This window comes from Rissa tridactyla, chromosome 5, assembly GCF_028500815.1.
Source record: "Rissa tridactyla isolate bRisTri1 chromosome 5, bRisTri1.patW.cur.20221130, whole genome shotgun sequence".
NCBI classification, from domain to species: domain Eukaryota; kingdom Metazoa; phylum Chordata; class Aves; order Charadriiformes; family Laridae; genus Rissa; species Rissa tridactyla.
Genome location: NC_071470.1, coordinates 28,804,936 through 28,830,372, shown reverse-complemented (window position 1 = coordinate 28,830,372; position 25,437 = coordinate 28,804,936). Strand labels below are relative to the sequence as shown.

Below are 25,437 nucleotides of genomic sequence, written 5' to 3'. Positions count from 1 at the left end.
ACAGGACTACACATATTTAGCACCTCAATCACTCGCTTTGTAATTTACATGGTGGAAAAAAACAGACAACTCAGCTGCCCGCCCAAATAACAGATACAAAAGCTACACAGTGGTATCACTGGCCAAACAAAATGAAGCCTAATGCTCAACTCATCCCTTGACCCTTCGTACGCCAAAACACTGCTTGGTTTTAATAACGTATTACTGTTTCCAGAGCCTTATACCGCCTCCATCCCACATTACATGCCATCTCACCCTCTCTGCTTCAAGTGATCTTCTCTTCCAGAAAGAAATGTAACAAATTTCACATAAAACCAGAAGTTCAAATAAAGCAGGAGCGCTTCCAGGGCAAATGGAGGAATGCTAGAAATGACATTCCAGGAAGGTCCTAAACAGAGTGAGGTTTCGCCACAGGGCACAGACTTCTCTAGAAGAAAAAACAGACAGTTCTACAGGAATAAGTTTCTCTAAATCAGAGCCTTATATTTATCTAGGTTGCATATTTACCTAGAATTTCACCTAAATATACAATGAAAATATATCAAGAAATGCAAGCAAAAAATGATGACTATACAACCCCTGTAAAATGCAGTCTGAGTGATCGGACTACTACAAATTGTCTGGAACTCAAGTGAAGTACATGTCTGAAGACCAAAATATTTATGTGCATAAATAGAGATCAGATGCTCAATTTCAGCCATTCCGCTTGAAAATTTTTGCTTATAGCTTTCATAAAATTTATTAGGAGCTGAAGATACTGGTATTTCTCTATGTCAACTGGATACATGTCATTAACACTAACTAAAGAAAAGAAGAAGACAAGATGCAGATGCAGTCAAGTTGTATTTATAGCCAACACAGTGTTTATCCCACTGTAGGGTGAGGTGTATCTATTATTGTAGGTACCTGGTCCAGCTGGGATGGAGTTAATTTTCTTCACAGCAACTTGTATGATGCTGTGTTTTAGATTTATGATTAAAACGGTGTTTATAATACACCAATGTTTTAGCTATTGCTGAACAGCAGTTGCAAAGCACCAAGGCCTTCTCAGGTTTTCACTCTGCCCCCCAGCAAACAGGCTGGGGCGGATAGGAGGTTGGGAGGAGATGTGGCTGGCACAGCTGACCAAATTGACCAAAGGGTTATTGCATGCCATGTCATGCTCAGCAATAAAACTGGGAAGGGAGTATTCCAAGGCAGTTGTTGCTCAGAGGCTGGCCAAGCATTGGTCTGTTGGTGAGAGATGGTGATTGCCTTCGCATCACTTGGTGGGGTTTTTTTTCATTTTTTCCTTCACTTATTAAACTGTCTTTATCTTGACCCGTAAATTTTTCTTGCTTTTGCCCTTTCAATTCTCTCTTCCCCGTTCCTGCTGTGGCAGGACGTAAGCGAGCGGCTCGTGGTGCTTTGCTGCTGGCCAGGGTCAACCCATCGCATTGTGCCAACAGAGGATGATAAATGTATCCTGTCTCTCCTGTTCAGTGACTCTGCCTGAAGAGACGAGGCTGCCTTAAGTCATCACCTAACTCTACCAGCATTTTGCACTTACTTAGTGATCTGCAGAACCCTTACAAAGGCAGGTAGTATCTGAAAAGTAAAAAGCGAGATAAATTTCCTCGCTGGCTCAGAATTGCCCCCACCTGGGAATTTATTCCTTACAAACCATGGGCTGTAACAGGGAAATAGCCATTAATTCATAAATATTTCCTGTGCCATGCTCTTGCTTGACCTTGCTTGTAGCTGCACTGGCCACCTGCTTACACGATCTACATAGTTTAGCTGGAGTTTACTGAAAATCTGGCTCTGAAACAGTTATTTGCAATGAGAACCATGAGAACAGATCCTCTGAGTCTGTCACGCCGTCTTCTGGCAGAAGAGTACAGCATCTACTTTACAGCTCTCAGAGTTATCTCTGAAAAACAACAACCGTCAGTCCAATACAGCTCCTTCTGTTCCAAATAACAGAAAAGCTGTCAAATCAATGTGTAGACAGCCGCTAATGTGTCTGCAGAGCAGTATAGAGCTGTATGAGACACAAGCTGCCTCAGATACTAGTTGCTTTACAGAAGCACGACCACGTCAGAGCTAATTAGCATGACAATGTACCGTGACACTCAAGCAGGTTTTCTAGCACATATAGAATTCTTTGGTACTTCCAGAGCACTGTCAGCATTCAACTTCCACAAAGTTAGCCTCGGTGGATCTGTCCTACAGAGCAAACATCACTGTAATAATAGTACAGATACACCATTTGGTTTATGTGCATAATGTAAAATTAGGAAGATCAACACATTAACAGTTCATAACTGCAAAATAATTTTTCAAACATTTTTCCTATGCGTTTATCCTATTTTACTTAAAATAACTCCAAGATAACTATACTTCTCATTTTCCTCAGCTTCTTCAAACTTGCATGCCCCATTCCAAGGAGGGAGTGGATTTTTATAGCTATAACATGACAGTAATTTTATTCATTAAGACTTTGCCAGCCAAGGCACTTGGGGAGTCATAGAAAAGTAATAAACACACATTTAAAAAGACACAATAAAAATATCATTTTAAAAATAGACCTAAAATACAAATTAAGCAAGCAGAAAAAGGTGGTCTAATAAACTACAGGCAGCGCTAGTCATAAAAAAGCTATAAACTCTCTGAATGGAAGAGTCTGCTTTGTTCAGTAATAAAGATGAATTAAAAGAGAAGCCACAGAGGGGCAGGGATTCTCCACCTTAATGCTTTACCACAGCGCAAGCATAATTATCAACCAACACTAATATCACGAACCAGAGCAGGGGGTACCAGTCACACCATCTCTAGAAATTAACACAATGCTGTTGAAGCAATGTTTAATATCAAAAAGATGAAGGTGTTCTTGATCACAAATCATGATGAAATCTTAAGCAAGGACAGCTTTAGCAAAACTCAAGAACGAGTACGGAAGCAGAGATGGAAGCAGTGTGGTAAAGAGGCTCTTCCACTCCAAATGCAGCAGACGTGGTGATAGAAAGTGCAGAGCAGAAGGTAAAAGGGGAAAAAGGAGAAAGGACAGCACAAGCCTGAGCAAAATCAAAGGACCAACAATGTGCTCAGACCAGAGAACACTGCAGAGACCAGGAGCTTGTAATGAAGTCAGAGGGAAAGACTACGTAGTTTCAGCTAACGCAGCAGAATTACTATTTAACACACAGCATGGAAGTACAGATTCCCTTCCTGGTATTTTATTCTATAAACATCTAGCACAAGAGCATTCACAGTGCTGAACCAATAATTTTCAACTGGTTTCTGATTGATTAACAACACATTAACCTGAGGTGATTCATAAATCTGAGGTGACCTTTAAAACAGCAGTGAAAGTAGTTTGGGTGATAACTATTAGAAAACTTAAAGCCGCCACACTCTTGCTTTCTGAACAAGCTTCAAGTACTGTGGATGTAAAACAAGGGCTTTCATTCAGTTCTGTCTGTACCTGCCTGGCACAGGTTTTACATTCAAATAAACTTCAAAACATGGAGTAATACCACAGATATCAGCAACAGAACCCAACCAATTTTGAGGAAAATCTGACAAAACAATTTCACCAGTCTAACTTTAATGATGATATGAGCTCCTATCACAGGGCTGAAGTTCTGCCTTCACAGGTGCTTGTGGAAAGGGAACAAAGCACAAAGCACTCATTTTAGGGACCAGTTTAAATCCAGGATTAGAGATTATGACCTCTACATAAAGCATCAAAAAGTTGTTAGGTAGATCTTATCTATGTGGCAGTCAGATTTTCAGAAGTTTTTTATTCCCTCCCACTCCAGCTATTTTTAGCTGAACTGTTTGTCCCCATTCTGTCCAGACCCACCTAGCTAGATTAGGATTGAGTGAAGCACAGCAATAGTCCCACAGGAGTGTGCACCCACTCATTAATTACACACAGAAAAACATTAAAAGCTCTTGCTGCTTTCTACAGGAGTTGAATTAAAGCGGAAGCTACTCCTTTTAAATTTTGCTTTATGCTTCTTGTATTCACAGCTTTTCAATACCCTTGCACAACGTCAGCAGAATGAGCATTCCTCCTTTCTTCGCCAGCTGGGTGCGTGAAGAGCAGCCTGCCTATGAGACTGAACTGTGAATCAGCGCACTAAAACATCATGCCTAAACAGAGATCCGTGCACCGGCCCAACCAACCATGCAGTTCAACATCCTGTCAATCAGCAGAAAAAATATGTAAAAAGCAAGGGAGAAACATTTGCACAAGTCACACTTGAGCAATAAATAGCCAGGCCTCAGGCTTTTACAGCGGTACTGGCAGCCTATTTGCCTAGCACCTGGTTTGGCAGTCCTTCACTGTACAACGTTCCCTTTAACTAATACAAATCACTTGTACACAAGGGTAGCAGAAACGGGCCCACAGCAACTAATTCATGAAATATTAACGAAAAATTAAGAAAGAAAGAAAAATGTAGATCTGAATGTCAAAATACCATTCCAATAACAGCACTTCCATTCTTAGCCTTTGTACAAAAATGGATACCACCAACTGCTGCCTTCTTAGCAAATCCGAATGTGACAAAAGAGAGCTGACTTCGTCTTCTATCAACTTGTTCTGGCAATTTGAAAGGCAACAATTTATTTTTAAGAAAAATATTAAGAAAATCCATGACACCACATTAAGAGAATCACAACTGATTTGAAAACTCTTCTCTCAAAGCTCAATACATTTGTCCTAAGGTGGAAAGCCACACCAGCATGACAGAAGATTGTTTCTGTGCATTTGAACAGCTTGGTTCTGACTGGTAACCAGGCTAAAGTAAGACAGACAATGCTTGATTGACTGTTTTTTTTCCCATTTTTATATCTCCAGGAATGTTACAAGACACACACGAAAGCCCCTGATAACATGACGGCTAACAGAACAAACCGTAATAGCCAGATTTGTAAATCCTTGGGATACCAGATGACTTATGCAGGAATATTACAATAAATTGTCTGTGAAATTATGGCATGCTGCTCTGGGGAAGGATCTCTTTGGTGTCCTCCCAGGAACAGAACTTTTGTTATTCTAAATTGCTCTAATTAGCTCTCTTCAGAGCCCTGTGGCTATAGCTATTAGATTTCCAACACAGCAACAACATTCTCCAGGCAACAAGATAGTTACAAAATGTACCTTTCAAACTAGTTAGCAAAAAGCTATGGGAACTCAAAGAGTACTCTTTATAATCAGAGCAAGATGTATGATTCTGTATTTTCAGCCTAAGGAGAAACTAGGCAGAAAGTATGTATTATACACTCTCTCTTGGGAGAGATTTCTTAAAATGTTTGCATTAAAAATTATAAATTCTGAACATACAGATTAAATATCTTAGTACTGCTCTAATTAAAAGAAAGTAAGGTTATCTCCCACACACACCCCAAACTGCATTTCAAGATTTAAAGTTTCTGGATTCAAGTAATGACTTAATCTTTATTGTCTTCTGCCTGAAGTGGATCCAGCGTGCAGCTGATCCTCAGTCTCAGTAATACTTATAGAGAAATTATTTTTATTATTTTATACACAAGGATCAGTCCCTTAATTTTACACTAGATATCTTCCCACAAGGGACTATGGAATACTATGGCTAAGTGGTCTTATCTGCGACCTTTTCCAAAGGGCACAGGTATGAATAACAAGTTTGCCTTCACTGCTATATAGATCAGTAACAGTTTTACAGCTAATTAACATTTTTTAATTTGATGTAGGTATTTCCTGGTAATTGGCCTGAAACATCACTGCTAGAATATTTACCAAGATATTTTTTAGCATTTTTTCCCACTTGCTCCCACCACAGCTCAATATTTGGTTCTGATTAGGATGACATATAACATTGCTGATCAGAAAGCCATGATACCCTTTTGCTTTCACCCTTAAAACATTTATAATACAGTTCATATTTGAAACACAAATATAATGACATTCTGTTTGCTGGCTGAATATCAATGGATTATCTTAACATTAGGAGACAGAACTAGCTTTTTTTTTTTTTTTGAGAAACAGCAATGCCTTGATTTTTCATTTAACTTTTCAACCACAAATCTTGCATTTATGGCATTTATCATCTTGAAGGATTACAAGTCTCTTTACTACAAGTGCAATGTTAATATTAAAAAAGAGACTTATCATTCAGTTGACATTTTGAATTTCCAAAATATCACAGAAATTCCCTCATGCTCTCTAAACAACTTTCTTGTAAGGTACTGAAAGATTACTACCCTTAATTTGCAGTTGTAGAAATGTGGAAATGAGGTTAAATAACTGCAGAAGACCACAAAGTAAACCACTAGAGGAACCGTGAATTATATCCGGACTATCTGATCCTATCACTAGTCCACAGAAATTAGAGGTTAGAGTCACTTTTAACCACATCAAGTTGAAAAGCAGCAGCTGGTTAACGTTTTAGAATTCAGAATAAGCATTACTTACTATCAAATCATATTCAAACCTGGTATTTATGTGAAGAGCAAAAGGCCGCTTGATATAGAGAGGACTGCTCAAGAACAAAACTACGCTTGTTACTGAATATCTGTGACTGACAACTGGGTCAAACAACAGATACTGAATACTCACTAGTTGAGTTTAAAAAAAAACCAACCCACTAGGTGGCACTACAAATAAAACAGATCAGACTGCAACAGTTTAAGTCAGAACAAAGTATGAAAAACTTTTTTTTTGTCAGTGGGACTTACAGCCAACATCAGTCACGATGCAAACAAGCTCCATGTAAACCTGCGTGCTCTTCTTTTGTGCTGCATGTGCTGTTAAGTCTTGACCCATCAGTATCTGTGCTTGCTGTTCACATTCAGAAAATCACAACAAAATCCATTTTCACTGTGGAATATCTTGAAAATTTGCTTGCAAAAAGCCTATGAACTGTCATTTGGGGTAAATGGGTCCTTTATGGCTACTCCTATTTTTCTCCTTGTTCCCTCTGATCCTTCCTCAGCATTATTGGCCTCTTTAACAGATTTCCTCAATTACTTCTTCCAGTATTTCTGAGGATGAAGCTTGGAATTTGTGGCTTACCTGCTTTCCAGAAAGCAGATACTGAAGGCAGTACAGCCACTCCATGTATGGATAGCACACGGCATACACCCTTTTTCTTTGCTGTGTTCTGTAAAGGCAAGCCCTTGGACTGTACCAGTGTCACCTCACAAAACAGCAATCACCAAAATATAAAAACCACAGACTGCAAAACCATTTGGTTCTTATCTTAGAGCTGCTGCCTGTTGTCACCCAAGAGCATTTATTAGTATGCTCTTCCAAATCTTCTCACAGGAGAAATCCATGTAACTGTAAGAGACAGTGAGACTCCTGGGGATCTAATGGTTGTCACAGTGTGAGACCACTGGCCTCGTTATGCCATTTATCCTGCTTTCTGCAGAGGCCGTGAAGCAACACATCATAGACCTGCCAAATAAAGGCCAAGCTGAAAACTTAAGTGTCCTCTGCCAAAGTTCGATTGAACTTAGCAAAGTCCTAACTTCTGCAGGATTCTTACGCAGCAAGCCAGAAATGTCTTCTGCAGCTTCTTTTTTAGTAGTACTTTAATTGCACACTTGAACATAACATTTACTGAATTTGTATTATGGAATCTGCATCTTCTTCAAATTGTTTGGGAAGTGTACAAATGCATGCAAAAATCAGGTTAACAGCTGGTGTTCACGCATCTGTGAAAAATCTAGCACTCGCTTCGGGACTGTACAATAAATGCATGACCTTGATTTTCTTTTCCCTTTTAACAGGATAATGACGCACTAATTGACAACACTGCCGAAGTTAAGAAGTCATCCAAGTATCACCAAGCAGGGCTTCCGTAGCCCCCAGTTACGCGGGACACTTGCACAAACAGGTGGCCAAATTTGACAGCAGTAGATTAGCAACATTATCCCTTTTAATGGACGATCAAGGTTTTAGATGACGATTATCCAGCAAGAGGGTATGCAACAGTTACAATGTGTACAGACATACATCATGAAAACCTCTATATGGAGGTTTGCAGACGAACTATTGACAGATGCTACAAGGTATTATTGATAACAGGGTTATTCAGTAGTTAAAAAAAATGCGCTGCAATCTTCAGCTTCAAAATTTTTCTGCCACAACCTGCACAGGAAACACGTGGATCCTTAGACCGGTTCACCTGCACCCACCAAACTGCCTCCAGCTTGTGCTGATCCAGTTTTGACAGGGAAACACCAACACCTGACCTCAGCCAGTGCCTTGCATACGAGTGCAAGCTCTCGTTCCCGACATTATGCTTTCCCACCCCGCGGAAGGGCAGCAACGGCCCCCCGGGGCCGCGGCTCAAGGCAGCCACAGGCCTTCCCGCCTCTGACCCTCACAAGACAAAATGGCGCCTGAGCGTGCGAGCCGTGAGCCCCGCCCCCTCGCCTAGCCTGCGGCCATGCCCACTTACGTCACCTTCCGCCACGAGGCGGGGCAAGGAGAACGCTCCTCGCAGGAGCTTCCCACAGCGCTCCGGAAGAGCGACAGGCTCCACCCCTCCCGCCTCGCCTGTTTGGCCTGAGGCGTGCGTTCGCTTCGCGGATTGGTCCTCGGCCGCATCACTCTTAGCCTGCCCGCTCGCTGATTGGCGGCGGTCTGTCGGAGGCCCGGAGGGGCGGGCTGAGGCGGTCGGTGGGCAGGAAGGCGCTATGGCGGCGGTGGCCCAGTGCGTGCGGGCCGCGCTGCGCCCGCGGTACCCGCTGCTGAGCTTCTCCCTGAGGTGAGGGTCGCGCCGCGCCGCCTGGCCCACATCGGTCGCGGCGGAACGGGTTTGCAGTCACCGCCTCGCCGTCGCCCGGCCAGGCCAGGAGGAGAGCGGGGCCCAGCCGCGCCGCGGTGGGGTGCTTCCCTCCCCGAGCCCCGGCCCTCTGGCTCTGCGCCGGGGAGCCCCTTCCTGCAGACAGGACGGGATGGTGGTGCTGGGCCCCCGTTCCCCCGCCGCCCTTTGCTGGCTTCCCTTACCCTCCCCCGGCGAGCGGCTCGGCCAGGCGTTGCGGGGCCCTCCTGGCCCGGTCTTGAGCCCGAAGGCCTCCAGGCCTGGGGTCGGGATGTGGCGTGCGGGGATCCGAGGCCTTTTGGCGTTGCAGCACTGATCCACCTGCCCCGTCCGTGAACAGGTTTGCTCAGGTAGCTCGGCTAGTTCAGTCCAAGAAGCGTTAGGAAGGGATAAATTGCCATCTTCATGGTGACTGGCTTTTCTTGACGTGGTGTTTGCAAAATAGCAATGAGATACAGGAGTGACACAGAAGGCGCTTTTCCGTTGCTCTCCACTGTTCTCGTCGGTGTGTCTTCTGGGAGGCTGTTGCAGGTGATTGCATCACATAAACTAGATTTGCTTCCTGATAGAGTACTGTGCTGAAAATGAGCTCATATTGCCCTTAAAAGTGCTGCGATTTTAAAACTGAATTAGTCGACACTTACAAGCTGCTGCCCAGTGATTGTTCTCTTGCAGCAAAGTTATTTTTTGCAACAATTCAGACAGGCTAGCTTCAGTTACTTCTGATTAAAGGTTCTGCAAACAGTTTTTACAGATCTTGAATTGTTGTATTAATTTGTGCTTTAATGTGAGAATTTTGTACACATTGACGTGTCAAATAAAGTGTCGTCCAGAGTAAGAAACTTATTAATATTGTCCACGTGTTTTTGCCTTAGGACTTCTCCACGACTGCTTTGTGTAGCAACACAACAGAAAAATACTGGCCAGAACTTGGAAGAGGACCAGAGTCAGAGCCAAAATGAGCAGAAGGTTGAAGCCAGCTCTGCTGAAAAAATGTTAACGGAAGAAAAGGCCAAACTGGAAGAACAACTAAAAGACGTTACCGTAAGTGTCTTTTGGTCATCAGGTTGCATACTTCACAGACCGCATACTGAACAGCGCTCATTATGGGTTCTCCGTGCATGATGTGGATACAGTTGTGTGATTGCTGTTTAGTTGTTGAATAAAAACCTGCAATTCAATAATTTCTTTAAACTTAAGAGTAAATGTACTACAAGACCTGAGACCAAAATTAAGATTTTTGGATAGTTTCTTTTCAGTTTCTGGATGGAATTGGACCTTCTCCAGCCTGAAAATTTGTAACTGAGTTTTGCTGACTTCAGTTCACTTAAGTTTTACTCAGTGGAGAAATAACTTTTGTAAGCCCATGGAAGGGTTTGAATGTGTCTTTGATGTGTGTATTTGCGTGTGCTAAAAGTAGGCTTTCTGAAAGCAGCTGCTGACTTTTCAAAGGTCAGGGTTAATGATGCTTAGCTTTTCTATAATAGTGTACTTATTAGGTACTTAAAAACTGGAAGTTTCAAACCTTCTCTGTTGGAGAGCTCTTCAAACACAAGGCTGAAGCGTCTCATTCCCTCTGTGTGGCGTAGTGTATCTTGCATTTTCTCCCACGTGCGGCTTGAGCAGAGGGTGGAGGATGCCCTGAAAAGTGGGAGGTGTGGATTAAACAAAGGTGTTGCTTTTCTGGATGAGTGCTTTATACAAAATGTCTTTCTAGAGTGTTTGAGACTTTGAGAGGTAGCCCAGAACCTTCTCTAGAAGCAGCACCTATCATAATTGGATTGAATTTCCTTTCTGTTGCCCTTCCCAAAGCACTGAAGGACAAAGCTGAGATGTCATTTAGCATCTTTGGTGACAGCATTTGCTATTGGCTACCTAACATGTCTCTTCAGTCAACTCGTTGACTATTTTTATTCTGTTTTGATTCTTCATTAAGCATGTGAAGGTCAAGCATATTCAGAGTGGAAGCCTAACATGGAATTCTGGGTTAGGTGGTGAAGCATTCAACCTGAAGTGCCTAAGTTTGTTGAATTTCATTCTTAGTATTGAATTTTCATTCTTCATTTATCTGCTCTTAGATGGCCATATTGCTAGCAATAGACCAAAACTTAACCTGAACGACAGAGGAGTTAGACTTCATAGTATGTGAAGTTTGAAGTAACTGGCGGACACTCATTTGCCATAGTGTCAAAATACCTTATGACTGATGAAGGCTTTCTGTGAACACACGTCAGAAAAAGCAGAAATCTTTGATCCATAAAACTTGATATATCTGTAGAGTTAAAATTTTTTTCCAGCTAACCTATTGACAAATACTAAGAGTCTGGAGACCCCTCTTAGTTCATTTCGGTTACTTCTGTCTGCACTGAAGTGAAGGAAACATCTGCCTTGGTGGGAAGGATGCTGTGATAAGTGTTATGTTGTCTTCAGATTACTCATTAGATGGTGGGTTTAGGCTATGTAACTGTTTAAAATGCTGGTTTATATTGAATATGCTGTTGTGAATTATTGTGAACCATCCAACCACCAGGAATGAAATCTCTTCTGTTACTGGTTTTTCTTCTTTAGGACAAGTACAAGCGTGCCTTGGCAGATGCAGAAAACGTGAGGCAAAGAAGCCAGAAACTGGTAGAAGAGGCAAAGTTATACGGTCAGTGGAGACTCCCTGTGTGTATGCTCATAAGACCCAGGAAATGCAAAGCCCGGAAAATTGAGCTGACTGGCCCACAGTTTTGACAAGTTGTACTTCCCAGTGATTCTGACTACTTGGTTAAAAAATGTATTTGAGGCAGAGAGGTTTGAGCAGTTCCTCACTTTGCATCAGACTTGTAATCATCTCGCTAGACAAAGATGAGACTTACACTGCTACAGTAAACAACTTGAACTCTTTAAATTTGGTGTCTGATTTCCTACAATACGTACTGCAGGAGTAGATTTTTCAGTGAGGTTTGTGTCCTGAAGTTTGCTTTCTTTCACACACTTTGGTCTTGAAATTGACTGCCAAAACCTGAACCGAGAGCATGGAATACTAGCTTTCCTTCTGGTTTGGGTTTGGTTTTTTTTTTGTTCTTGGTGTTTATTTTGGGTTTGGTTCTTTTTTGGCTCTTCTGAATACAGAAGTTTTAATTTCTGAATATGGGGTCTTCAGTTAATGTGTACTGTAAGAAAAAGCATTTCTCAGTTACATAGTATTCTTGTACCGTTTCATGGATGTTTCAATGCTTCATCCTGAAGATGATTTTCAATAAGCATTGTTTCACTAATATGCTACTTAGTGCAGAAGGGCTTTGAGTCACATCTGAGTTCAGAGATGCTATAATAGAAATAAACATTCAAATAAAATTTCTCATTATAAATTACAGATAATCTGCATGATTTTATCATTAGTATATGACTGCTTTTGCTGTTGAAGGAAGAGAAGCTCATTTCTCAGACTTGCAAAAATTCACAGAGATGCAGTCACAGGTATCTGCAGAAATAACACACGCAAAACATAAAACCCAACCAAAACAAATCACCTACTGAAGAGTTTGGTTATTTGGTTTGATCCAGATCCCTAGACGACTGGTTAATCTGGTTTTGGGACACTTCTGCCTTAACCACAGTTCTAGTTTTAATTGAAAACCTCAATTCATTTGTTCATACTTTTGGAACTACTTGGACACTGTTAGTTACAGTTCTATAAAGAGCTCTATAAAGAACTCTATGGAGTTGTGCAGTTGTTAAAGTTGTCTCAGACCCTTTCCTGAGAAGTAGCTGATCCCTATAGATCTTGCAAGGTGTTTATGTAGTTTTTTTTGTTTAAACCTAAGAAAGACTTGTCCTCTGGTAATGCTGCTCATATTGCTTCTTGGTAAGGGAAAAAAAAACATCTAATATGTGAGTTAGAGTTGAAAAGGCTGTCTGTGGCTTAAAAGAAAAGGAACAAAGCTACCAAAATGCAGTGCAGTTTGTCAGTGGCTTACCTCTACATTGAAATGTGTTATTCTACTGAATCATTTTGATTTTTCATGATTTCTAGAGACAGTTTGCCTTAAGTGAGATTAGTCCAGATTCTTTTAGTGTGAGCCAGAGAACAGCTTCAGGACGCAGACTATCGTTAGTTTAAGAATTGCTTTGTCTTTACAAAGGCGTAGCTTCTGACTCCATAAATGCAGTTTGTAGTGGGAAGGGAGAGGTGTGAATTCTTTCCATTCAAGGCAGAATCCCCGTTCATCTTCAGACTCCTAGTCAGTCTGACTACATGCTTTTTCTTCTGCAAGTATTTTTAGCACATCAGATTAAAGGGTAGGAATAGGGTAACATAATGCTTCGAACTTCAGGTGAATCCCAGGATGAGGGAGACATGAAGAAACTACATTAAGTCATCTGAAGGTTTTGGTAACTTCAGTTAGAATGTTAACTGTTAATGTCAGATCATCAGTGTAACTTTACCTCTTTTACGTATTAAGTTGAAATACATTTTTCCCATAGAACTAGAAGAGTTGGTGTAGATTTCAAGGTATCTGTAATAGTTCTGTATTATCAAGTAAAATTGTGAAGGACATTTTACCGCAAATGTTTACAATATCATGTACCTTGTTAAAAACCTAAAAGAGAACAGATTATTTCTGAGGTTTTGGGGTTGTGTTTGGTTGGGTTTTTTTAATGCCTGTTTCCCTCAGTGGTGTAATCCCAGACCCTTCTCTTATTTCTTTTTAGGGATTCAGAGCTTCTGCAAGGACTTACTAGAAGTTGCAGACATCTTGGAGAAAGCAACAGAAAGTGTTCCAAAAGAAGAAATTAAGGATGAAAATCCTCACCTGAAGAGCTTATACGAAGGTCTTGTTATGACAGAAGTACAGATTCAAAAAGTGTTTAAAAAACACGGCCTGCTCAGACTGAATCCTGTCGGAGCCAAGTTTGATCCCTACGAACACGAAGCGTTGTTCCATGCTCCCATGGAAGGGAAGGAGCCTGGCACTATTGCATTAGTATCCAAGATTGGCTATAAGCTGCATGGGCGTACACTGCGGCCTGCCTTGGTGGGTGTTGTGAAAGACGCTTAAAATGCTTAATCTGAGAATTTAAAATGCCATACAACTATTAAACAGCTGGATGGTTTTTCTCTTACACCATGCTTTCCTCATTCCTCTGCCCCCTGAGAGGTTTATATGAATTGGTTGAGGTTTCCTAGTGAAAATGAAGCGACAATTAAATTCTCTTGCTTAGTGGCCTTCAACATCACTGTTCCGTAAGCTGTCTTCTTAAGTGTGAAATACAAGAGCCATTAAGCCCTCAAATGCTTTAGATGATAACATTTTTTTACCACTATTGCTACCGAAGGTGCACTAAATTGAAAGCAACGAAATGCTCACAAGAATTTTCCCATCTCATGTTTATCACTTTGTGTAGACTGAAAATCCAAATAGTGGTTCAAACACTTCCTTTTGTTTTATAGGATGTAACATTGCAGAAGTGGGTGAAATAGTACAAATAACCTGTTTTCTGCAAGCGTCTATCAGCTTTTACACACATGTGATAAATGCCCTTTTTTGTCTATTCAGAAATAATTTTTCTCAACAACTGAAATCGAAACCTTTGTGAATTCTGACCTGTAAATAAAAGGCAATGGAGAGTAGACAACTTTTGTAATTCTTCTACCCTTTGTGTTCTATAGTAATGTTGACTCAAGAAAACCATCTAATACTTGTATGGCATTGAAGAACCTATAGAATTTATCCTATCTCTGGATTTTTAATTTAATATTGTATAAATTGGTTTAAACAATTTTGATAGTCTTGTAACTTCCAAGCTTTACAATCAGTTTGTTATGCAAACTGTAGTTACAACCCTGCTGAAAGCCAGAATACCCAAAGAAGCAAGTAGCTGAGAGTTTGGTATATGCTGTCTCTTAGAATTACATAAATAATTGCATGAAAGTGGCTCAAACAAAAATGTGAACTTAGTTTCATCTTCATTTCTTGCATTTACTCAGCTTGGATCTTAAGTTGCAACAGAACTTTTCCCATACGCAGCTCTCACCATGTCTAACTCCAGCTGCTGCTCCCAATCCTGCAGAATCAGGCTAAAATACAATATGTGATTAACCAAATGCTTTGTCCTACATTTGTCTGGTCACCTGGATAGGAGTGGATGGAACTCGGCAAATTGCACAGCTGACAAAGCATCTGTCCTCTTGTATCCTCAAAGCCCACACATTTAACACAGAGGACAGAAACTTCAAACTTATGCATGTTATTAGGACTAGTTAAACAGTAAGTACTTCTAAATTTTTCACCCTTGTTTCTGGCTGTCTTGCATTAAGGACCTTCTTACCTAAGGTCAAGTTGGGTTTTTTTTTTTGGTTCAGATACAGAGTTGCCAACAGCTTACTGAACAGTAGGCCGCCTTATGGTGAGAAGTGATTACTTGTCCCATAAGACATTTTTTCCAGCGCTGGTTTGCCTCATGGGAATCAGACAGTTAACTAGGAACAACCTAAGCCCATACTACTGTTTGGGGATTAACCACGTTTAAGGATTCATTCATTCTTTCTCAACTCTTAAGAAAGAAAATCAATGCTTTGACTGGGCAGGGGAGGGAGGATAATTTTTGGTGTGCGTGAAAAGACAACTACAGTGCAAAGACTGAATGTAACACTACAGGGGAAAAAAAAGGGGAATCCATATACTTAAATTCAATTTGGAAGTAACTTTCTTCCATCTGGGCTAGAGCACGCTGTAGCTGTGTGAAGCAGGATTGAAGAAACAGTTTTGTTGCACTGTGATTGGAACCTGTGCTCAACTACTCTGCCACATTCCTCTTCAGAACTGTCATGTGTTGTTCTGTCCCCTCCCAACCCCACTATCTAAACTAAATCTAATAACTTCATTAGTATAGAAGTTTTTCCAGTAGGGTAATTAAAACAAACAGACAGCTTCTTCCCTGGCAGACTTAAGATTTTGTTAATGAGCTTCCCAGCACCACACACAAGCTGTCTTTTTTGGACTACATTACTTCATTCAGGGTATTTCTAAACACAAGTTACTGTTACATGTTCAACACAAGACACAAACTAATATCTTTAAAGCTCATAACTGTCTCATTTAAGTAAGTGATTCCTTTTCCTCTGCCTGCCCTTTCAGAGCTTCAGTCTTCACCAAGAGCTCAAAACATCTTGCACTCTGCCATCCAACAATAAGAAGCACTGAAGAAATCAAGACCAGAGGGAGGTGGTTCTGAAATTTAAGCATAAGAGCAGCTACCACCAGTACCTCTGGCTTAGCTATTTCATAAAGACCACTTCTCCACCCATTATCATTTAGCTAAATGCATCTCCATTTGTTATTGCAAAGACTTCAACCGTTTTCCTCATTACACAAGCTACGTTACCATCAAATCAATAATAGAAAGAAACTTTAATACAAGTTTATTTACCAATATACAATGCAAAAACCTAGTAAAATGCTGAGTGTGCACAACATCAGATAGGTTTTACATGATTTCAGCACAGGCATTTGTGTGTCTGGCACAGCTGCACCAGGACACTATTCAAATGAGTGCAACATTCCCTTTAAGGAAGCAGCTGATGAGCTGAACATGCTCACCAGGTACCTTCCTTCACAGTATTTAATGTGTCATCACTTAAGAGCAATTGGGGCACATGCAAAAACATTTTGCAAGATGAGATAGTAAACCAAAAAGCTAATGAAATCTGTTACAGTTGCAAAGAACTTTGATGCAGCCACCACACAAGAGAACAATGGCAGAGTGCTTAGTTTGTGTGATTTACAAGGCAGTTTATGGTCAAAGGCTCGTGCAAACCTACTAACGCTGTTATTAATGCTTGCAGGGACTGCAACGGAACGTAGGGCAGGAGGGTCTGTGTCCAGAATACTCTGTAACAAGCCCTTCTGCGCTGGGTAATACACACAGAATGGAGATTAATGCTCCCTTGTTACCTAGTGAGCAAATATTACTGTAAAACATCAGCGGGACTGGACTGATTGAAGTAAACATACAGCATTAAAACAGACTTATTGCTGCCTCTATCAGTAGCAGATCAGTATTTTGAATAGCTTATGGAGTGACACTTTTTCATAGGTTTACATCAATGCTGTTAGGACAGATACTATCATTAGTAATATCTTTAATTAGAAAAGTCAAGAGCATTAAGCATATAAAACACCTTTTCATTAGCAACATGAAGGCAAGGTTATTCGTACAGTACAGGAAGCACTTCCAGATCAACAGAAGATACAAGTTGAAGAGCTCTTTGCCATGTTTTTTTTCTCAGCCCCTTCACCACAGAAGAGAAGCAGCGTAGCTCTAGTAAGTTGCTGGATTAATATAACTGCATCTCAATTTAAAAACAAACAAACAATCAAACAAAAAAACAGCAGCTCATAACAAAGGAATGCTTAGACTAAATCAGTTCCATGTGAAAATATGGAACAGCAGCATCCTCTAGTGCAAGTCACCTTTAAAATTAAAAGCATAGCTGACAATGAGACATTGCTTCTAGGGAAGCCCTTTCCAAGGGACTAGTATTTGCTAAAGCAAACATTTACCACCTTGAATTCGCTTGCAAGTATAAAATAAATATTGATATCCATATTTCATACATTAAAAATACTTTATTTTACATTCATTTTGATGTTCAATAAGTTACGTCTAGCACCAAAGAAACATTTTGGAGGGGCTGAGGAATTAAGAAACTACAAAATGTAAATGCAGAATTCACTTCAACATTTAAGTGACTCGTTGGTGCCTAGATTTTTTTTTTTAAGTTACTGTTCAGATGGGCTTTAGACTATTGCTTCAGTTAGACTTAGATGTGCCAAAACAGTGTAGAAATACAAAAATCACGGATCTGAGAAAATAATAATTAAAAAAACCCCTCAGTTCTTTTAAACTCCCAGCTACGTGCAGAGTTGAGGCTCCGGAACACTTATCAGTAATGGTATGTTATGGCAGTTAGGTAACAAGTTACAGGAAGAACCAAATTGCATAACTAGAATACTAGAAAGAAAGGCTGAGCTTCCTTTCCACGGGAGTAGGACAGAGAAAATAACCAAGGGTTTATACCTTATGAACTTGTGTGCTCTTTGTACATGCATATAGGGTGGAAGTGGGTCTTAAAAGCTACTCTGCACATTGCAGTTAGTTCCACTGCTGCCAAGCAGAGACAGTTTTGGCTCAAGTACTCCACAAGAAGCCACCTACACGTAAGCCAAACAAAATATTACATCCGAGAGGACATAGCCCTTACCTTTTTTGAAGGGACATAACATCACAAGCTCAAAAGAAAAAGGCACTAGAGTTTTGGTTTTTTCTTCCATAGAAATGCTGGCTTTGTAATTGTACCCCTTTTATTCTAAACTCACTGGTAACGCTATTTTGGTAATGCTGGACACATTAACTAAAACCCAGTTCTGATCAGTATACCTCTGCCAAGGTGCAGAATTAATACTGCTTTAAGATTTTGTGGTATCCTCACTGACTACAGCCCAAAGCATCAAACCGAGATGTTGTTTCCAGTGCTTGCACTTGTTCGGAAGCCAGGAAAGTTCCACATTTTGGCACACCTGTGCTCCAGGAGACCTGCCCAGCTGGCCTCCAGTCACAGCTTCCTGCTCTGGACATGAGCGGCAGACAGGCTTAGGCACAAGGAACACTGTGCCATCTTCCATGGGGCAACCACCAATTTTTATTCATTTGATTAAATACCACCATGGGAATTTAAGGATGAAGCGAGTATAAAAATCGTTTTCTAGTCCTCCTTCAACATGTTTCCCCGAATCGGTACAGTACTGTGGATCTGGCATTTGTTACGCGCTGTGTTGTATCACCAGCTGGCGCCTGTCGCAAGCACCCAGTTGAGACCATAGTCGTTAGAGTTGTGACGAGTTATCTGTCACGGTGCACTGTTCTCCCTGCACTGGGCTGCACTCATGGTTCTCCTACCATGTCAGTCATTTCAACAGGTTTAGTCCGGTACATTTCAAGTTATGTGCAATTAGAACCCTGTAATGGCTTGATTTACAGCTCCGTACTTTAGGACCAGACCATGCTGGCTGTGTATTTTTACCTAATCTGTATCACTTCTCATTTTTGTTTTTAAAAAACAATCATCTCAGTCATCACTCTCTGTTTGAGAATCTCGCTCCCTGTCCCTCACAATCAAATCCAGAAGGAGGCAGCTACACCTCCTCAGCCCGTAGAAGCTTGGAAGTTACAGATATCAAAGAAGGAGGAGTAGGCTCCCCCCACAAGAAGAAACTGATTTTGCTTCCTGGGGCTCCCAACCCCTGCAAGAAAACTCACCACCTATTTTTCCCAAACCCCATTTCTGGCCCAAATCAGCTACTTCACAGTAGTGCTGACCCCTTCTCCGGAACAGAGCACCACAGCTGCCCTGTACTCCTGCAACTTCGCTACGAGTGAATTAACATCGAAGCTTCAGTGGGGTCTGTTTCAGCAAACACATCAAAGCTATGTCCGGACCAGCTGGGTGTGAAGGTAGTAGCTCTTCAAGAACCCTTTCCACAGCACAAGTACCTGGAGGCATCTCACCTACCATATTTCATTCCTTCTACTCCCTGCCATGGCTCATCCCTGCTGTATTCTCAACAGAAACTCTCACCCCGCTGTCCCAGTGCCTCGGCTGTAGTTACTAAGGAGAATGTTCGGAAACCTTAGCAATGGTCACAAAAATCCCCGCTCGGCATGCTCCTGAGCTCAGGACTTTTGTAACCTTCACTTTGCTGCCAGCATTACGCCAAAAAAAAAAAAAAAAAAAAAAAAAAAAAAAAGGGAGAAGAAGGTTTCATTTGCTGAAAACTATCTCCCCCCTTCAAAAAAAACAAGCAAGGATTACACAGATATTCATTTGTCCAGCAGCAAGGAGTAAAGCACTCTGGGACTACTGGACTTGAATAAGTTCACATGAAAGAAATCTGTTCTAATAATGTACCAAAAGCAGTGAAATCCAATGTAGAAGTTTCACAATTAAGTATTTTCCATGATCCAAAGCTAAAGTCTATTTGAACCACGGATCATGAATACTGTGGGGGTTTACATATTTGCTTTTTTGTTGTTGTTAAGGGACATAATTTCTGTATCTTTGGGGAGGGAAGGAAAAAATAACGGAGTTCTTGAGGCTCTAATGGGCCTCTGCTGTGTTTTTTCAGATCAGCTGAGTTTCATGAAGCATCCCTGGATATCCAACCGCTTTCTGTGAGAAAGTTTAAAATCCTTTTCTTCAGTACCTTATCTAAGTAACTGGGAAGGCGACTCTTTGAAGGAATTCCTTGTCTTTTTTGGAGATGGTCTTTAATGATTATAGTTTTTACAGTCACATAACGTGCAGGACTCAAATTTAGAGAGCTGCAGAGCACCTTTTCCCGGTCCGATAGGAGTTCAAAGCCAGGCAGGTTTTCAATGGCAGCAAATTCACCCTCTTTACCGTCTTCCTTCCCTCTCTTAGAACTAGCTATGTTTTTGTTCTCCTTCCTCTTTTCCCGTTTATGCCTGGCTGCCTCGTATTCTGCCGACTCTTCCATTTTGGTGATTCCATTTCGACGATACCGCTGCAGCTCCCGAATCTTTGCTCGAAGTATCCTCTCCTTGTGCATGTTCTCAAAGAAGTCTTCAAACTCCTTGCAAGACATGAACTGGTACAGAGGCCTCAGTTTCAGCCTCAACTCCTTCTCTTCTTTTGTGATCTTTCGTTTGGGAGCTTTCTCCTTGTCCTTTTTATCCTTCCCCAGAAAGGCCGGTACCAAGTTATAGTCTCGTGCAATGTTCTTCCGCCGTTGCCTCTCCTTGAGTTTCCTTACATACATGTCTACGTGAGCTCTTTTTAACTCTATTTCCACATCATCGTCATCATAGTTCACCGAAAGGCCACTGATCAGAGTCTCCGCGTCTTGATCATATTCAATCTCATAGTCATCCCGAAGCGGCATGTATCCCAGCTGCTGCTGCTCAGCCACCGATATATCCAATGGTGGGAGCGGCGTGGTCAAGCTAGGAGAAAGCGGGCCGCCGCTGGGACACGTGTGATCCGTTACTCTGTTGGGAATAGTGTCAGGGATGCAGGCTTTTCCCAGGTTGCCGTGGATATACATGCTCACATAGTGTTCCATCACCTCCTGAGGCGTTCGGGAGGCTCCCACGTGAGCAGCCATGTCCTCCTAAATGGAAAATAAGGAGGAGCGATAAAATGATTCCCATTACATCTCCAGCACAATGCGCACTCAGGTAACAGCACGACTTCTTGTTCCCTGCTCCTCAAAAGCCAACTCACAATGCCTAAACTTTTCTAGCAATACTGAAGTTAGCCGCGTTTCCATCAGATCTGCATTTTTAGGTCCAGATAAGTATTTACAAGCGCAGGGGGCATGTAAACCACGGAAAGAGCTCAGGAACATCACCAAGGCAAGCTGCACCAGATCCTCTAGCTACAGGAACACTATCGAGACACTGGATCCCCATGGCGATTCCTGAGTATCCGTTGCTCAAAAAGTAAGCTTACCATCACCAGGAAGCTGCCTCAGTCCCAAGCCAGCACTGAGATCACTACACGTTCGGATTTTGCTCATTTATATTGCATTGCCGAAGTACTTTTAGAGCAATATAGAAATAAAGAAAGAGCGTATTTACAGTAAGAAAGATAGCATTTACTCTTTTCTAGTTATTTAAGAACTAAAGCTACAATAATGATAAGCTTCATTATTTTCAAAAAGGCTTCACATTTAATGAAGCAGAATATAATCAAGTAACAATGAATCAAATTATGATGCTTTTCACTGCTGCTTTATTAAAACGAGCCTGACTGTACAGCACACAGAAGGCAAGCAGCAACTTTGCAGCTGTGACATCCTGAAGAAAAAGACAGTAAGAAGAAGAGGGGATAGATCTGTAACGCAGACAGGCTGGGGGGAAGGCACAGGATGGAACTTGAGGTAGCGACAGGTCCGAGAAGCCTGAAGCGCTCCTTGAAGCGACACTTCTCCCACAGTAGCCCACGTAAAGGCCACCAACCCGGCAGGCGGCCACCCGCACCTGCCAGCCAGCCAGGCCGCAGTCCCCGCACCGCCTCGGAGCGGGGGGCGACAGCGGGGCCTCCTGTCAGGACGCCGCGCGTCCCCCGCCGCTGCCAGGCCCGCGGGCCCCCTCAGCCCAGGCCGGCGGCCCCCCCTCAGGCCGGCGGCCCCCGCTGCCCCCCGCACCCGCCGCCCCAGGCCTAGGGAGCGCCCGCCGCGGCACTTACCCAGTTGCCGAAGCCGAACTGCTCGATGGCGTCCAGCAGCAGCTGCTCCTCCCGGCTGCTCCAGCCGCCCTCGGCCTCGGCGCCCCAGAGGGTGAAGCGACCGCCGTCGACGAGCTGGTAGCCGTGCCATCGTCGGTGCGGGCCGATCTCGGCACCCGCCGAGAAGCAGTCGGGGCAGAGCTCGATGTCGGCGCACTCGGTGCAGCGGAAGCGGAGGGAACTCACCTCGGCCAGGCAGTACACGCAGTACTTCTTCCCCAGTTCCGCCATCTTACCCCGCCCGCCGGCCGGCCGCGCGCACGCGCCGGCACGCCCCCGCTTCGGCACCGCCAATGGCCGCCCGCCCGGAGGGCGGGGCCCACCGGCGATCGGCCAATGGGGGTGGAGGACTCGGCCCTCCCCTCGGATCCCCGGCCAATGGGGCCAACGCGCCTGGGCGCGGGGGGTATCAAAACGAATGAGCGGCTACGATTGGTCGCGGGAAAGGATAGACGGATCGCGCGCGGCCAATCGAAGAGGCGACCCCGAGCGACCCCGCCGCTGAGTGGTTGGCCGGGGCGAGGGGGCGCGGCCGAGTCGGAGACACGGGGAGAGGGGCGGGGCGGGGCGGAGCTGGGCCGCCCGCCGGGGCCGAGTCCCGTTGCCCGGGCAACGGGGGAAGCGTAGAGCAGCCCGGCCATGGCGGCGGCCGGCAGGCCGGGGCCGGGGGAGCTGAGCCCGGCTGCCCCAGGGGAGTCGCCGGGGCCCAAGGTGCTAGACGGGCCCGGGGAACCCGCAGAACCGAGGCCGGAGGAGCCACAGCCCTGCGAGGTACAGGAGCCGGAGCCGTCGGAGCCGGAGCCGTCGGAGCCGTCAGAGCCGCAGGTCGCGGCGGGACCGCCGGGGCCTTCGGAGCCGCCAGGGCCGTCGGGGCCGTCGGTCGCAGAGGGACCGTCGGGGCCGGAGGTCGCAGAGGGACCATCGGGGCCCTCGGAGTCGCCAGAGCCTTGGGAACCACCGGAGCCGCCGGGGTCGGAGATCGCGGAGGGACCGCCGGGGCCCTCGGAGGCCGCGCCAGCAGCCGGCGGTGCCGGGGAGGAGGCGGCGGCGTCGATCAGCGGGAACGGTGCCGCGGACGAGACGCCTCCCATCGCTCAGCCTGAAGAGGCCTCAGTCCCTCCCGGCGAGGCCGAGCGGAGGAGCGGCGAGGCGGCGGGCGAGGCGGCCGCGGAGCAGCGGGACGTAGCGGAGGAGGGCGAAGAGGAGCGGCGGGAGCGGGCGGAGCTGCTGGAGCAGCACCGCGGGCTGGCGGGCGAGCGGGAGCGGCTGCGGCAGGCCAGCGCCCGCCTGCAGCTGCGTCTGGGGGAGCTGCTGCGTCTGCGGCGGGGCGAGGGGCCGCGGGCGGAGGCAGGGGCGGACGGGCCGCAGCGGTACGGCGAGCGCCTGCGGCGGCTGCAGGAGCTGCGGGAGCAGAGGGAGCGGGAGGCCGCCGCCTGCCGGGAGCGGGAGGCGGCCCGGCGGCGGGGCGGCGAGGAGCGGCAGGCCCGAGCCCAGGCGGAGTGGGCCGCCTTCCAGGCACGCAAGAAGGCGGTGACCGTCTTCAGCCTCGGGCGGCGGCTGGGCGGCAGGGAGGCGGCGGCCAGGGCGGTGGAGCGCATCCAGGCCCGTGAAGGGGACAAGGAGCAACAAGTGCGTGAGGTGAGGATCAGGGCCCCGGTCGAGCTGTGGCCGCAGTCCCGTCTGTCTCATCTCTATCTTCGCTTGTCATAAACGTTCTGAAAAGGGCAGCGTTTTCCTCTTCCACTAACATCTACTTCTCAGTATTAAGCAACAGAAGGGGTACCGTGCTTTTCTCCCCTTGAAGCTTCATTATTGCCATGACTTATTTTAAAAAGAAGCACTTCTTCCTTGGAAAGGCAGAGATTTTAAAAAGTCATTCTTCTTTTGTTTCTACTCCTCTAGGCCCGTGTGGAAAATATCAAGCTGAAGCATGAAATCCAAACCCTTGAAACCATCTTGAAAGCTCAGGGAGAACTGGCAGAGGGTCAACATTTTATGGACTTTGAGCACATGAAGAAAGAGAATCAGAAACACAGCGAAAAGATCGATGACCTCACTGAAGAAATCCTGAAGCTCAAAAAGAAGGTATCAAAGGCAGTACATATTCTCAGCCAGTTCAGGGAAAAACTACAGTTTGTTGAAGCTGAGAATCAAGACAGAAAGGCTGAACTGATGGACATTGAGACCGTCCTGGCCCAGAAGAGAGACATTCTGACCAAAACCAAAAAGGCCAGAGACAGACTGCGGAGAAACAATCTGAAACTGCAGCAGAAGTGTGGGTTGCTTGGAAATGAGATATTGCTTCGGGACTTTGAAGAAAAGGTGGATACTGCAGAGCTGCTCAGTCAGCAACTGGAAACACTGAAGCGTCACCATGCTGGTGTGATCCTTACTTGTAGTGGAATCCAGAAAAAAATCAAGGAAGCCAATTCCTCTTTCCTTGCTGAGGATGACCAAAGAAAAGAAAGAATGGGAAAAAATAAACTAAGGAGTTTTCCCTAATTCTCATTTTTGACATGCTCCTTTTTGGTAAGTCCTGGGGAATACATTACATACTCCTGAAAAACCCTTTTCTAAATGACGTCAGTATTATGCATTCAATGAAGTGATAAGAGCAGTTTTACCCATTTTTGAATGAAAACATACATGCGTGCCTATCCTGAAGAAACAAAAAGAGCCTGTCAAAAGCCTACACTTTTGGAAAAACACCTTAGCATTCTGTCCTTTGAGGCCATGGAAATACCGTTTAATAAGAGCACTCACCATACCCTAACTGTATGGATTTTATCACTTAGTATCAGCTTCACCTGTACAATAAATAGACGTGCCTTCTCCACACATCGCAAGGGGTGGTTTTTGTAGATCGGTGAGAAGTTTATTGTCAATACCTGACATGACTTGCATACAGCCAATATACTACAGAAGCATTACATCATTCACCTATTCTGTAAGTATACTTGGCTGCCACGTTTACGTTGGCAATGCACAAGAAAGGTTTATTACTTTAAGAACTATTTTCATAGTATAAAAATATACATAAATCTTACCGCTCAAAACTAGAGTTATGAATTTTTTAGTCTTCCAGCTTCTACATTTTTAGAGGGTCCTCAGCCTTGTCCTCCTCATTCATGGTGTATGAAGAGGTAGAGAGTAGCGTAAGCCCATCACCGTTTCAGTCCCCTCTGCACTGCTGCATTTAAACAAAGTACACAAGTCACTGAATACACTTATATGGGGATAAAAAGTAGATAAAGTTACATAAAGACATTTTTAGGAATGGCTTACACCTTTCTCTTCTTTAAATCTCTGAACTAGGTTTTCATAATTGCCTGGGTA

At 44.1% G+C, this 25,437-nt stretch overlaps 3 protein-coding genes across 4 annotated transcripts; 2 read left to right on the top strand and 1 right to left on the bottom strand.

Annotated features, from left to right (window-relative positions):
• The first annotated feature begins 8,526 nt into the window (after positions 1 to 8,526).
• Positions 8,527 to 14,741, top strand: GRPEL1 (GrpE like 1, mitochondrial). 2 transcript variants are annotated; one of them, XM_054202811.1, is made up of 4 exons: positions 8,527 to 8,747; positions 9,680 to 9,848; positions 11,373 to 11,454; positions 13,506 to 14,741. In XM_054202811.1, exons 1-4 carry the CDS (start codon positions 8,677 to 8,679, stop codon positions 13,850 to 13,852), a joined length of 669 nt encoding a protein of 222 aa, XP_054058786.1. In that variant the 5' UTR covers positions 8,527 to 8,676; the 3' UTR covers positions 13,853 to 14,741. The 2 variants fall into 2 exon arrangements, with proteins under 2 accessions (XP_054058786.1, XP_054058787.1); XM_054202812.1 differs by lacking the exon at positions 8,527 to 8,747 and adding an exon at positions 8,809 to 9,335.
• A 659-nt stretch (positions 14,742 to 15,400) lies between these two features.
• Positions 15,401 to 22,350, bottom strand: TADA2B (transcriptional adaptor 2B). The gene is made up of 2 exons (XM_054202810.1): positions 22,063 to 22,350; positions 15,401 to 20,983 (listed from the first exon to the last, which is right to left on the bottom strand). The coding sequence occupies exons 1-2, from the start codon at positions 22,330 to 22,332 to the stop codon at positions 19,991 to 19,993; spliced, it is 1,263 nt and encodes a 420-aa protein (XP_054058785.1). The 5' UTR covers positions 22,333 to 22,350; the 3' UTR covers positions 15,401 to 19,990.
• A 390-nt stretch (positions 22,351 to 22,740) lies between these two features.
• Positions 22,741 to 25,408, top strand: CCDC96 (coiled-coil domain containing 96). Its single transcript, XM_054203127.1, has 2 exons — positions 22,741 to 23,739; positions 24,004 to 25,408. The coding sequence occupies exons 1-2, from the start codon at positions 22,741 to 22,743 to the stop codon at positions 24,601 to 24,603; spliced, it is 1,599 nt and encodes a 532-aa protein (XP_054059102.1). The 3' UTR covers positions 24,604 to 25,408.
• The last annotated feature ends 29 nt before the right edge of the window (positions 25,409 to 25,437 follow it).